At 48.0% G+C, this 14,438-nt stretch overlaps 1 protein-coding gene across 2 annotated transcripts in view; it reads right to left on the bottom strand.

Annotated features, from left to right (window-relative positions):
- grin2aa (glutamate receptor, ionotropic, N-methyl D-aspartate 2A, a) overlaps positions 1-14,438 on the bottom strand; it is a 92,077-nt gene extending 77,639 nt beyond the window's left edge. Inside the window, exons 1-2 of one of the 2 annotated variants that reach the window (XM_053850663.1) lie at positions 14,094-14,438; positions 6,049-6,534 (exon numbers count right to left, since the gene is read on the bottom strand). In XM_053850663.1, coding sequence (XP_053706638.1) covers positions 6,049-6,531 — 483 coding nt within the window. In that variant the 5' untranslated portion in view covers positions 6,532-6,534; positions 14,094-14,438. Of the gene's footprint in view, positions 1-6,048; positions 6,541-14,093 lie in introns of those variants that run through there. The other variant, XM_053850662.1, reaches the window with a different exon arrangement.

Below are 14,438 nucleotides of genomic sequence, written 5' to 3'. Positions count from 1 at the left end.
CATGTTTCCCAGCCAGGGGCACGAGCCCTGACACCCAAGAACCTGGGAACAAGAGAGAGACGCTATTGTACGGTTTTCTCATTTAAATGAAGGAAATCAAATGAATAAAACAGGCTATGTATTTTTTTTCATCGCTGAATCTCACACACAAACACCCACACAGTTTCTCCCCAATAAGCGCTGAAGTGTTTATGTTCTCATCAGATAAAGTTGAGACGGCGCCTGCCTCGCTGAAACAAATGGTATCAGGGGAAGTGTCACCAAAGCTACAAACATCCTCAAAATCCTTTGGAATACGTCGTAACTCTGTCATGGCATCAACTATTCAGAAAATGTGACTCGCGTCCAGCAGATGGCCTTTGTCGTGTCAGTCAGACCTTGGTATCTTTTGGTGAACACATGAGCGGCTGTGCGCTGGTGGATTGGGAAGACTATTATTTCAGTAGATTGGATTTGAAATGAAGGTTTTTTTTGTTGTTTTTAATTAAGGACGATAAAAAAAAATTGTATCAACATCCTCAGGGAGCTGGAAACAGCCTTGCAATAAGCCTGAAATGATGCGCCTCGGAACATCAGACACCGTTCAATGAGGAGTTGATTCTGTGTTGGGGGCCGTGCACAAGGCACCGCTGTTGGTTTGCAAACCGAGGCAGTCAATTATCTATTTAATACAAAGCCTTGTATGTAGGTAGGAGAGTACAAACGCCGCTTCAGTGTCCTGGCTGTCGCCGGCATATTTCTCAAGCATCATTTTTGGCTGCTGAATTCAACATTTCCCCCCCCAAAAAAAAAAGAAACTGCAGTGATGTCAATATCGTAGTCCAGGCCTGCAAACACTGGTACCAACAACCAACTATTGAAGCCATAACTCCAGCCATGATGCACCGGAAGCATGTGCTCAAACGTACACACTACTGACTCGGGCAAGTGATTGGTGAAAATCTTGAAAAAAATTTTCCTCTTCCCACTGCTTTCCGCTCAGTGTTTTGCTTTTTGACACATACAGGAAGCTGCAAACATCAGAGTGTGTGAGCATGCATGATTATACCACCCGAGGGAAGGCAGCAACAGGGATGGATGAATAATGTCCTTTGATCACACACCACCACCACACACACACGTAGTTACTACAGGCCTGCCGGCTCCTACATGGAGTTTATGCCCTCAGTTGGAACAACAAAACTTGTTCACCCACGAGCTTCCTGCCACTAGGGCATCTCACTGTTTGACTTGGATTGTTTCTCCCTTTATTTAATAAAGCTCAAACTGGTTTTACTGTTTATCATCACGTGGATTTACCAGAGTGCAAGACCAAACCTGAGAGTTATTGTCATGGCTCCGCTTCCAGGCTCTGAGTCCTGGTTTTGCTTTTTTCCCCTCTGTTCCTTTGGCACACGGCTGGAGCCGATTAACCCCTAATCAACTGAATACCTAAGCACCTGGACTCTAGCAACAGGGGCCAGATCGACACACCTTCTGTCTGTTCCCCATGATCGTCACTTCCAGTTCCATGGACTCACCCGTTGTTTCCCTTTCCTGGGATTTTGGACTCCTTGTTTTCCCCGTGGTAACTCCCGATTCTCGTGGCTCTTCTCTGTTCGGCTTCTTGTGTTTTGTGCCAGCTAGCTCATTTAACTCCCGGTTCTCATTGTTTCGGTCTCTCATGCTAGCTAGCTGGTTCTCGTGTCTCTCCCTCTCTGTTCGGCTTGTTGTATTGTGTGCTAGCTAGCTCATTTAACTCCCGGTTCGGTGACACTTTCGGTTTGGACTTTGTTAGTTTGGTTACTCTGTTTTTTCATTCTGTGTTTGCTCTGTTTCTCCCGGTTCGGTGACGCTTTCCGTTGTGTGTTTTCTTGTTTGTTTAATTATTAAATATTATTATAACTCGCTCCTGCCTCAGTGTGACTTTCACCACTCGCGTTTGGGTCCAGTCTCCACGTCCTCTATACGTGGCTCTAGCTCCCTCATCTCTTGACTCGTTACAGTTATGGCGTTTCCTGAAAGTGTCCTGAATGAAGTCATGCAGTTTGGAACAGGGTTCATAGTAATTCCACTGCGGCTGACAAAACTTTGTTGTCACTTGTGTCATCGGTGGATGGATGTATAACTGTCAAACTAAAATGCCTTCTGAGGACTCGTATAGATGAGGCTCAAAGCAGCGGTCGACCTCCACTCCTTCACGTTCTCAATGCTAAATGATTGGTTTTGGAGCCTCTGTCTGAGAGCCAGGACAGGTCATTGGTTGGTTACTAGATCGTGGAGAGGCCACCTCCTTTTCCAAGGTATCCCTTCCTCTAAAAAGACGTGGCCCTCAGCAGATCAGCACCAGCGTGGCCACAAGAGTTAGCTCACACAGAAGCATGCCACTACAGTGCCAGTGTTCATCAATACGCTGAGCAGAATACACTGGTCATTACACTGGGATTTTATCGACCAGCTGTTCCATTATCAATCGATGCATTACATAAATACACTTGCTGTCCACCGGCTTGTGTGTATGTGTGTGCTGGTTTAATGGGTTAAATGGGAACATCGTGCTAGGGAGGTCGACAGCGGGTTTCCCCTTTTCAGCAGCCTAAACATGACCAGGGGCTTCAGTTACTCACAAATGACAGGGTGAGGTCATCCTGACACACTGCCAGGACAGAAGCAGGCCCATGATACCCCACTTCAAATGTTTCACTTCAAGAAAAAAAGAAGAAGAAGAAGAAGAAGAAGAGGAAATTTGGAGATACCTCTGCTTCGAGGGTCGATTCCAATTAAAGCCGGGTGCAGCTGTTGAATTGGCGCATCAGCCACAGCTGCCGCTGGAGGTCAGGTGCCTCTGCTCACAGCTATTGCCATTTGATCGAACACAAGTTAAACAAAGAGCAGGTCACATGACAAGTCAGGTGGCTAAGATCACACTGTCTTTTCTGTTGATGGTCAACACCAGACGGAAGCAGTACAAGCGTGTCGCTATTAAATCGCTCAGTGGAAACTTTCGGTGGAATTGTAAAAAAAAAAGTACAATAAAAGTTGGAAGGGAAGAGCAGGCGATTTTTACTTCATTAGCAAAAGGGACAGCAGCAGGAAGAAGGGCGGCATTCATGAGTCGGATCAGTTGAGATGAACAGCTTTGGGCCTAAAAGTAAATACTCCAGGAGGATGCATGAACATTGACTCCCATGAATGCAGAAGGGAAAAAAACCCTGAGCGCTGACAGTACAAATGAGGGCAATATCATGAAGTCAAATGCACTCGAGGCATAATCATCGAAGCGTCTCTTCACAGGAGGATTAGAGGAAATCTGCGAGGAACAAGGCGCCAGCAAGGCTCCACTTCTTACGCCTTAGATGGCAACTGTATAAACATCTACTTACACAGGACTGTGTAAAGTTTAAGTAGGGTGGGAGTCTATGAAAACGGGTGAGGATCAAGTGCGCCACAAGACTGCTAATCCACATTACAGCTGTAGAAACACTCGGTGAGGAGATTTAACACTTCTGTTGTATAAACTGTTACTTCTCATCTGGTGACTGAACACAATGAACGACCCCGTCGCTATAGTATCAGTCACTCACACTGGGAGTGCTGTTTCCAGTGACCCGGTGATTTAGCAAGAAACAGTTTCATTGGCTGCACAGTGGGGCGGTGAGATGCTAATTCAGAGTGACGCTGAGAAGACGGTCATGTCAAATCAAAACAAACATATTTTGGTTCGGGATTATGAGAGTGGATTACTCAGTCAAGTGGCAGCTATTGCAGTGACACTCATATGAGGCTCAGTCTGCATCTTCCGGTGTGCCAGGTGCCAATCACAAGAGAATTCTGTAATTCCGCTCCGCTCGGCCGCACCCCTGGCCAAACTCTGGGATTATCCCTCAGCCCTTCATTTCTCTGCTTGGTCTCACACATCATCTATCAGCTCCCATGAGCCTCCGCTTCCCTCTTGCATCTTCTCACCAGCCCTGTTTCCACATATTTCAGAATCGTCCTATATGTAGCGGAGAAAAATCAATACGTGATCTCGCCGGACGCTTGCAGACCACTATCACGTGGGATTATTGCAGAGAGATTGTAGGACGTCAATAAAGGATGGTTAACACTGAAATCATTGAAAAAGGGTTGGAAGGGAGCAGCGAGGAAATGGCTTTGGTCCACGTTGCTTACTGCCGACACACGACTTGCCCGACCAGCTGAACAGCTTCAGTGACATTGAGTTTTGGAATCAAGCAGATCACACATTGAGTTTGAGTTTTCACAACTACTCAGGTCGTGTCAACAAACAGAGTCTAATCTTGAGGGATTCCATTTGAGTGTCGGCAGAAAGTCAACCCCAAATGAACTGGGGTCACGGAAAGGGCCCGTCCTCATTCAAGTATGACGATATTATCGCAGTAAACCTAACCAGCCACAGCTTGCATCGACCTCCACAACTGTACAGTTCTGTGCTGATCCCTTCCAACCGCCGCCGACCTTACACAGGCGGAGAGAACTAACAGGTTTGGGAAGCCATTCAATTCCACTCGCTGTCATGAACCAGTGAATGTGTCTGGACTGCGGGTGGAAACTGGAGAAGCTGGCAGCACTGCATTCACTGTTTCGATGCAGCATGTCCCATCATTGTCTCAGAATTGTGCGAGTGCAGCCCCAGCACCTGCTGATGCTCCAAAGCCTTTCATGCATCTTTAACTTGAGCCTGGATAACACATGGCCTGATGTGTTGGCTTTGATCTGGGGGTGAAATAACACTGATAATCCCATTGTGCATCTGATGAGTCCCCCAGAGCCGAGCGCTGCCTCGCGTGGCATCGGATCCACGTTATCGCACGCTCTCACTCCCATTCACACTTAGGAATCACTGTCAGATAAAGGGCACTTCCTTTGTGAACGTGATGGCCAATCATGATTCATGGAGGAAATAACCACACAATAAAGACGACAGCTCATTCCTGCGCAGGGGCCTCTGCTCATCCTCGGCTTCGCTCTCCTCTACCTTTTGCTAGGCACCAAATATGACGCAGCCTCTAAACAAACCCTAGCATCCTCCCCTCAGGTGTCTCCTGCAGTCTGCGGTGAGAGTCAAGCAAAGCAAGGCCAAGCGCTGTTTTGGATTCAGAACATCTCTTCACATTTAGCAGTCGAGATGTGAAAATGAAAATGAGATTGCAGATAACTTGCACATGATCAGGAACATAATACAGATTAATTACATTTGTGCTTGACCGTGGCGACAGGCCACAAAGAAGGAGGGGTCATGGGTCGCATGGGATTCAAGTCAAGGATGGCTAGTGGCCCTGAAGCTGGATGTGATGTGCCTGAAGCCCATGGAGTTTCACCTCTAAATATCAATGACATCTCAGTACACGTATAAAGCCCAAAGATCAATGTGTTTTTGTAGATCATTTTCAGTCTGGACAAGTAAACGTCTAGTAATTTTTGTAATCATTTCTAATTATTTGATAATAGAAAATAAAGTATGCACATCATGTTTCAACCTTTCCACACGACACGCAGGGCTTGGCCTGGTTCAGGCTGGTCTGAGCAGGTTTTTATTCGGTACCAGCTTGAGAAGACGCTCAGAGAGCCAGAAATTGCTCTGGGCCAGTTGAGCAGACCTGCAACAAGAGTGTCCAGCTGGGCCAAAAAGCTGGTGGAACTGGCCTACTTAAGCTCGCAAAAGCATTGTGAAGCGCACAGACAGGAGCAGTTTTCTCTTCCACACGATCCAGAAGCTTGGTCCAGATCCAGTTGCAGTGCAATACCACTGACGCACCTTTACAGTGGACAGTGCTGCAGACAAGCTAGCAAGTATGTTCATCTGTCGTCTACCTGTTATGTGATTTTATGGTCTCGGGTTCATCACATCAGACACTGCATTTGATTTGATCTCCTTCTCACAATACTCTTGGCAAATGATGGCTAAAATAACCTGGTGAGAAAGCAAGCAGCTGTGTTGGAGTAGGACACCAGGCCAGAGTGTCTCTCCAGAAGGCTCATAAGACGTCCTGCTCTCCTCGCACTTTGAAGCCAGACCATGAAAGATTCACCCCTACTTTCACGTACCTTATCAGCCATGATCATAGATGAGCCGCCATGGATCCCCAGGATCGGTATAAGCGTCTGCGAGGAAATAAAATCCAAAATCTGGGCGATGGCCTCTTGGTCTGTGCCATCCCCAAACACCACTCCGTGGATCTTTGTGCCGGACATCAGGTCGCACATGTGCGTGATGATGCTCTTTGGGTCCGTCTCGTTGACCAGCAGGGAGACTATGTTCACGTCAATGGGTTCGTCCTTGCTCCACAGCGCCCGGATGTCCCGGTCCGAGATGTAGCGGGTGCGTCCCAGTATCACCGCAATGTTCAGCACTGGAACTTTATCGGACGCTGCGCCGGCCCGCTGCTTCTGAGCAGACACCGGCTCCCCCACCAGGGTCACCAGCATCAGGAGGGCCACGGAGAGCAGCACGCCGCTGCCCAGGCCACTGCAGCTCCTTCTCCTCTTATTTCTTTTGTTGATGAGGGGCATGCTGCCAAGCCACTTCATTCCCTGCATGAAGACAGAGTGAACAACGTGAGAAGAGAGAAAGAGATGGAGCAAAGTGAAATCAAACATGAGGACAAATGACTTCACAGCTTCACAAAGCCCACACATTCTGCTGAGTTCACTCGTCTTCCATTGTAGCATTATTAAACACACAAACTGGAGGGGAGGGAGACGGCCTTGAGAGGTAGCTGCGCAGAGGGTGTGGAAAATGGATGATGACTAACAAGTGCACACTTTTTGGTCACGACTGCAGAGACTGAGCAAAACAGAGGGAAGATGTGGTGCGCTGATCGAGGAGCCGCCAGGCTTTCATGAACAGGAATCCCAATTAGTGAGTGCTGCTCTTCAGTTCTAGTATCGCTGAAATGGAACCAAACAGACGAAAGTTGGATTTTATCTGCAGAGCACCGGGACACGGCGTATTGGGTCACAGGTTGAAGATAATGACGCACCAAATGTTTTATTGGAAGCCACTACTGAGTCCCACCACAGTGAGCCTTGACCCTCCTGTCGTCCTCCGTCCTATAGTCTGTCAAGCCCGTGGTGAACAGGGTTCTCAAGTCGGGTGTATAAAACAGCTTTATTCTTATTAGGATTGTTCCTGTGTCCCAGGATGCACCCGTGAGCATGTGGGCCATTGTCTTTCAGAAGCACCTGAATTTCTTCCAGGACATTTGAGGTGGCAACAAATGCCCAGAGGTGCACCTGGACCAGAACAGCGTGCGTGTGGGCCGACACACTGGCCCAGCCTGCTCCTGTGAGGTGTGTGCATGGTCTTCCAGGGGGAGCCTCTGGTCTGGCTTCAGCTGAATTAAGGTTGTTCTCTCTAACCTGTCCACAAGGTGAGGACATCACAGACTCCAATCGCATTTTATGTGGGAGCAGCCCATTCCTATGGAGCATTTGCTTGTCTTCCAGTGTAATGTAATACAGAGTGACACTGAGGGTGCTGATGTCCAGATCTGGACCAGCACACATCAGGTGTAAAATATGCTTTTGGACTGCTGAATTGTGACAAACCAGAGATTCATTGAACATGCTGCCACAGGTGTGTCAATCCACGCTAAAATGACTCATGGAAGTGGCAACGCAACTGCTCATCTCCGTGTTTCCCAGAAGCCCATTTGTGGATCGACTCATCTATCAAGACCTTAGCAGCATTCAGGATCAACTTGTCAATAAAGTGTGTCATGCCAAGGGCCATTGGCAACCTGCTACGGTTCAAGACGCGGGGAGGGACCCAAGTGCTGTGATCAAAGTCACAGGAGACTGGAGCTAGTCAAATACAATGGTTTAATAAGAAAAAACAAAAATATATAACAAAAGGCGTCACTGAAAACCGGGAAGAGTCCACAACGCAATGAGTCCAAACAAAGAGCGTCACCGGAACTGGGAGAAAGAATGCAAGAAGAGTCTGCAACATGAGAACACACACACACAATGAGCAATAAAACACAAAATGCACTATCGAGGGCGTCAAAACGAACGCACGGGTAGGAAGTAACAGAAACCGAGAAGGAAAACCAAGAAGCCACGTGGAGCAGGGAGAACAAAGGGAGTCAAAATACCAAAACTCAGAGCACCAGGATTAAGAAATAGCTGAAGAGAAGATCATCTAAACGACGGATAAATGTACGACGGCAGAGTGGAGTCGGAGCGAAGGAGTCGATCTGGCCGTGTCACAAACACAGGAAGGAAGGAGTGAGAAAACAAAATAAAAGCGGAATCATGCCTCTTTATCGGAATCATGCCTTGCCTCTTTATTTAAAAGGATTTAAAAAATTATTTAAAAATTAATTATTTTAAAAGGATCTTTCTGCCATTGTTCTCAGAGTACCTCATCAAGATAGTACTTCCAGGTTACACAACCAACACAAGTAGATGTTGGACCAATGAGTGTGGTGATATCCACTCTAGTATTTGCAGTTGAAGATGGCAGACAGTGTAGAGTTGATGAAGAAGACACTGGCTCTGAGCTGCCATGCTTCTAATAACAAATACAGAAACTCATGTTCCCCAGAGGAAAACTACAGTATCCTAACCAGCACAGATGACCCAGCTGAATCCAGACTTCTGATGTTTAATAAGAAGTGTGTTTTGTCGTCGGGCTGGTGCCAGTCCTGAGTTTCGTCATGCAGAACCAGGAGCTGTGTCGCACTACTGCCAACAGAATTCTACTGGAACAATGAAGGCAGAGCAGTTCAGTATCACACTGGAACTCCAACTGGTGTTTAGAGTCCTGAGAAAGCATCTGGAAGAGCTGCAATAGATTTGGTTGAGTTTCTGCTAGGTTTTCCAAAGTGACTGAAATGGATCTTTTCCAGGTTTCTCCCTCACACACAAGGCCAAGCAGAGAAGGTTGAGGTACAGTTGGTAGACTGATCCAATTCAGATTTCACTTTGTGTTGAGATTTAAGATTCAAGGGTTTTAAGCGTGTCGGCCGTTGCGGTTCATGAAGGGAGGGCTTGTGTTCAACGCAGCGGTCGAGTTGTTAACTGCACCGAACTCACACGAGAGCACAGTGGAGCAACGCTGACAGAGTGGTTGCCAAACAGTCCTGCATGTGGAGTGCAGACACCAAAAGGACACGCACATTAAGTCAAGTAGAAGAGGATTCTCCACATCATACTTGGCACCACTGCCAAAGCCTGTCTGCAGAGAGAATCGGAAATAAACTCCCACTGTTTTCATTCCCAAGAATGAAGAGACTTTTAGATAATTTCCTGCCAAACGTGATTAGTCACACTTTGTGTGGAAAAGAAGAGTAACAGCCGCTGAATTATGCACGTGTGTGTCAAAGGAATGCGTGTCACCCCTGAGCACAAATTCAGAGCAGACCTGGGGATGAATCACCCAAATCTCCGTCTATCCAGTGCTGCGCCAGCACGGATGTCTCATGGATCCTTAGTGTCTCTGTCAAGACGCTGTCATCTTACTGCGTCTGCAGGAGCGTCAGGGGTTGCTCCCTTAGTCGAATGGATTCACCTTGGTTAATTGAATAAAACCGCCCACCCTAAGTCTGTCGAACAGACAACCATGTTGAGATGCAGCCGCCGAGGCCCAGTTACCAATTGTTGAGGATTTGTGATGAAGGAAGTGACCACAGAAAGCTCAAAAGCAGGAAACAACGCCCAAAGAAACTCTGCCAGTCATCCAGCTCCTGCAACACAACTAACACTTCTGCTGTCAGAAGAAGAAGACTTCAGGAATGAAATGCTGGTAACACACAGTGGAGTCTGAAGGCATCACGCACAAGCCTGTTCACGTGACGCATAAGGGATCGACATGGAACACGTAGCTGCAACAGTAACCCTTCATTTACCTGACTACACACAAAAGTTCTTACAGCGTTCCATTCATTTCAGCTCCATAACTAAGTCAGATGATTGTCTCCCATCTTTGCCTCAACTTGGAGTGAGACCTCTTTATAAAGGCTCTTTGTGCCAGTTAAAAGCAGAAGAGGTCGATGGACGACATGAAGTGGTTTACGTAGTTGCTGCCAGGAACATGCTTCTCCAATGATCAGAACTGAAGAGAAGACGTGCAGACCACAGAAATGCTGCCAGATATTTTGGACAGCACCAAAGAACTTGAAACCAAGACACTGATTCAGAGCGTGTCGGGGTCTCTGACCAGGCAAGAGTCTATCCCACGCACACATGTGGCCACACATCCATGACTCGCACTCCACTCTCCTCAGGAACATGCATGCTAACTGCTGCTGCCACCCTCACAAAAGGTCCAACCTGGGTTTCACACAGGTCAATAATTTAGCTGCATTCTCATCGCACTCGCACTAATATGATTTCATCTACCGCTGCACTCATAATCTTTTTCCCCTTCTCTCTCTTCAAATGGCATTAAAATTAGATTAGCATACAGCCACAGCGATATGATTTATTCAGTCAGTCTGGGTAAGAATTGTTGAAGACGAGGATGCAACAACCTGGGGGACACGTGTGGATGTGTACACATATACTCTCTGGGTTGCAGCACAGGAGCCTAAATATTGCATGACCTATTCAGTCCCATCTGGATCCTCCATTACTCTGCACTTTGAGGACCAACCTTTCAACGTGCGCACGGTGCTACTCGGTCGGAAGGCATGATACAGTCTCAGCAACAGAAGCGCGACTCAGAGTACACCACCGTTGGTTAGACACTCCCAGCAGGTCACATGACAATGGCAGATGTGTCAAACAGAAGGAAATACTTTCAGCATCTGCAGATACAGCGGTGTTTGTTCTCAATGACAACATTGACCGTTTGACCTGGGCTGTCCTAAGATGGCCCAGTCTGGTTGTCAGGTCTGAATTCTGATTTAACTTTGTATTATATTCTCATCTGAACAGATGGAGCTGCATGTTAGTTCCTAGTTGAGATCAGACCAAGGGCTCCATGAAAGCTCACTGCATGAAAAGGAGCTTTTTTAGCAGAGCTAAAAGCGTTAGACGCCATGGTGGCAGCAAAGCACATTCAAGACCTCGGCTGTTGACACTTCTGTTGCCATCCACGGCAAGTTCTCATCTCTCCCGTCATCCTCATGCCAACGAACGACACCATCCTGATCCTCAACCCACTTCGGTCTTCAGACACCTGCTGTAGTTACACTTTCATCATGGCTCTCACTGGACGTCACCTTCAGGTCCAACATTCTTGACTCATCTCAGTGGTTCAGGGGCTTGTAAGCAAACAATATACAAGTTTTGAAAACTAATGGCACAAATGAGATCGTGACAATGGTTTGCACAACGATTAACCTGGCACTTCTAGTTGTACTTCTTCCTGTTGACCAAGGCCAGCTAAGACTCAAGGATGTCATAGTGGAGATGGACTCTCTCCACCTGGTCCCTGCCCTGTGTTCACCACCCAGCTGGAGGGGTCTGGAAACCACCTAAAGTCCGGCTAGAGTCCCAGATTGATCCCAACAGAGAGAAGATGTCGAGAAGAAGCCATTCTCTGGGAATCTGTTGGAGTGACCTGCTAAAGAGAATCCACTTCCTCCACCTGACTTTGAAGGGTCAGAAATGATGCAGAGGACAACCCCCAGTACAGTAAGCTGGGGGGTTCTGGAGCATCTTGCCGTGGAATAACAGTTGACCCAATGTCAACATCTATCTTTGGCTCCAGGAGCACTTTTCACTCATCCATTATTAACGGACACAGAAAGTACAAGACTAAATCACTTGGGTACCTTTTCATCAAATCGCCCCTTAAAAAACACATGCCGCCAGAGCAGACATCCTCTCAGGCCCCCTTCCACTCTGCCAGTCTCTGGCCCAGGCCATCTGCTGTGTGTGCCCTGACGTGTGCATCAGCACCCAGGAGAAGCCCAGTGGAAGTAATGGTCTGTTGCCACTCAGGCTTCAACATGTTGTCTGCCCACTGCACATACCTCCACATAGCTCCCTGCAAACAAAGGAGGCAGTGGGATCACTCGTGCTGTCTTATATAATGGATGCACAATGTTGCCCTCTCCCTTTCTTGGCCATGCATCGCTCCTTCCGCGACACCCCACACACACCTACTGCTGATGTGCTATATTCAAACTTGGCTCTGCAGTGTCTCATGAGTTGTGCAACGTTTATTTCCAAAGCACCTCGTCGAGAGCTTACATGACTGAATGCACTCCGTTTGCTTCCCACTATGTTGAACACAAGGTCTACACACTGTGCCTCTTGACAGCGTTAGACCATAGAACTGAAGCGAACATTGGCACTGCTGGTCTACAGACAGGTACAGGCAGGTGTGACCACTCCCTTCAGGAGGTACCCACTCCCCATATTAACTGGAACCACAAACCTACCATCGTGAAAGAGGAGGCTTTTTGTGCACCGCGTGAGTCACTCTTCGCTCTACACCACTCCACTTAGTTCTGTGCAAACACACTCAAGTCCAGTTTTCCCTCCAAAATGGCTCTTTGTAGTGTCAGAATTTGGGGGCAGCACAAGTTGAGGTCCAATGAATGAGAAGTGATTCATCATTGGAGAATCCCTGAGTGAACTGACCGCATGGCGAGGGAAATGAGAGCTGAATGGGACGGAAGACAGGCTCTGACCATGACCCTAGAGAGTGGAACCGCATGACATTACGACACCTCTTAACAAATCTTTGTTAACATTGAAAAGCAACATGTCTACCTCTGTCAATATGGTCGGTTGAAGTCCTGGACTGTGTTGAGCGCTACATGATGCCTCTTGAACTGGATAAGATACAGGCATGTTATGCACCAATGATGGTGTCTTCAGTGAGACCCCCTCCCCAGCATGAGTGATGACATCATTGCTAGTGTTGGGATGCTCAGTTAAAGTAGGTTATCATGTGGTTCAGATGAATGTGAAGACTTCAAAGGCAAAAGAACAAACTGAGGATTTCTTTTAAAAAAAGAAGAAAAATAATTCCTTTCTTGATGTGTAGATTTGCACTTTTTTTTTATAATCGTGTTCTGTTGTCTTTTATTTGAGGCGCGAGGACACAGATGCGCTCAGGCAGGAAATATGCTGACGCAGGAAAATTCACTTTACCGCCCAATTGGATTGTTTTAATCGCGTGTAATCATGGATCCAAATATCAGTCGGAGAGTTCAGACGCGTTGTCGTCATTGCACCGCATCACTGGCCGCCTCACCCTCAGCGCCTGAACGCTGTGTTTTTGTCATCTGCATGGGGGTGGGAGCAGGTTAATACATTTCTTTTTGCTGTCAAAAAATATGGATCGCCCTCCACGCGCTGCCGCTGACGCCTTTGCAATGGACGGGCAGGAGAGAGAGCGCGCGCGCTTGTGCGTGTGTGTGTGTGTGTGTGTGACGGGAGAAGTGCGCTTCAACAACGTGACTCCATCCCGTCAGTCGAGATGTGAATTCATTCGGATCTCCCCCCTTTTCTATGTCGGCCAACACAATGCAACTGCTCCCCCTACTGGTGGAACACGACCCTGCTTCTTCGACCACCGTCTACTACTGCGCGCGTACGCATGTGTCGGGAGGGAGGTGGGGGGCTTCACTTTGAAACACCTATGAGGAAGTGCCAGTCCGATGTTTTGACCTCATTTCGTCTGTGAAACAAACCCCGAAATGCACCGCTGTCGCTCGTGGGAGTGGAAGTTGCCGGAGTCATCCAGCGACGCAGCGTGTTCCAAGCCCTTCTTTACGTTTGCGCCTCAGAGCGGCTCCATCTTAATGCGCAGAAAATGTGATGAATAAGTCTTAGTCGGCCGCGTGTGTGTTGCCATATCAGCTCCAGATTCGGGATCGGACTGTAATGCGTTTAGCCAGACGTGGCGTGCGCTTTGAAGCGCCCCGCGCTCCTCTCTCTGCGCCAGCTCTATGAATTATGAATTTATTACTCCTGACGTGTGAAATGAAAGAACTGCAATTCTTTATTTTCTCTTGCCGACTGGTGCAGTGCGAGTCCCATTATTCCAGGCATCACTCGGCATTTGGAGGTACATTTTTGGACGGCTCGAGGCAAAAAGCCGCAGAGCGCACGAAGGCGACGAGCGGGGATGGTGACGATTGCACCCATGAGGAGGAGAGAAATTCAGCAGAACTGCGTCTACTCACAGCGTCTTCCTTCCACGGAGACCCACAGCGGTGGTGGGAGATGACATTGCAACAGCCCCCCGTCTCCGGCACCGACGGAGCCCCACTCGCCAACAGCGCAGGAAAGAAACCCCTGGATCTGGCGGCGGATAATTCCCACTGTGCACAGAAGAAGAGCTCAGAAATCCTCCCGCGCTCCTACTAGAGTCACAGAATCACTGTAATCCAGTCTCGAGCCAATCTCTGCTGGACCCGCTCATCACTTCTCCCGGGATCCCGTTATTCCTGTCCCGGGTGAGGAGAGGCGCGGAGCTTCGAGGAGGAGACGCCGATGACTTCTACAGCAGAACCGTGTGTGGGACCCAC

The sequence above is a fragment of the Synchiropus splendidus genome, chromosome 19 (assembly GCF_027744825.2).
Source record: "Synchiropus splendidus isolate RoL2022-P1 chromosome 19, RoL_Sspl_1.0, whole genome shotgun sequence".
In the NCBI taxonomy this organism is placed as follows: Eukaryota; Metazoa; Chordata; class Actinopteri; order Syngnathiformes; family Callionymidae; genus Synchiropus; species Synchiropus splendidus.
Note: the sequence above shows the minus strand (reverse complement) of the source record. Positions and strands in the feature narration are given on the sequence as shown.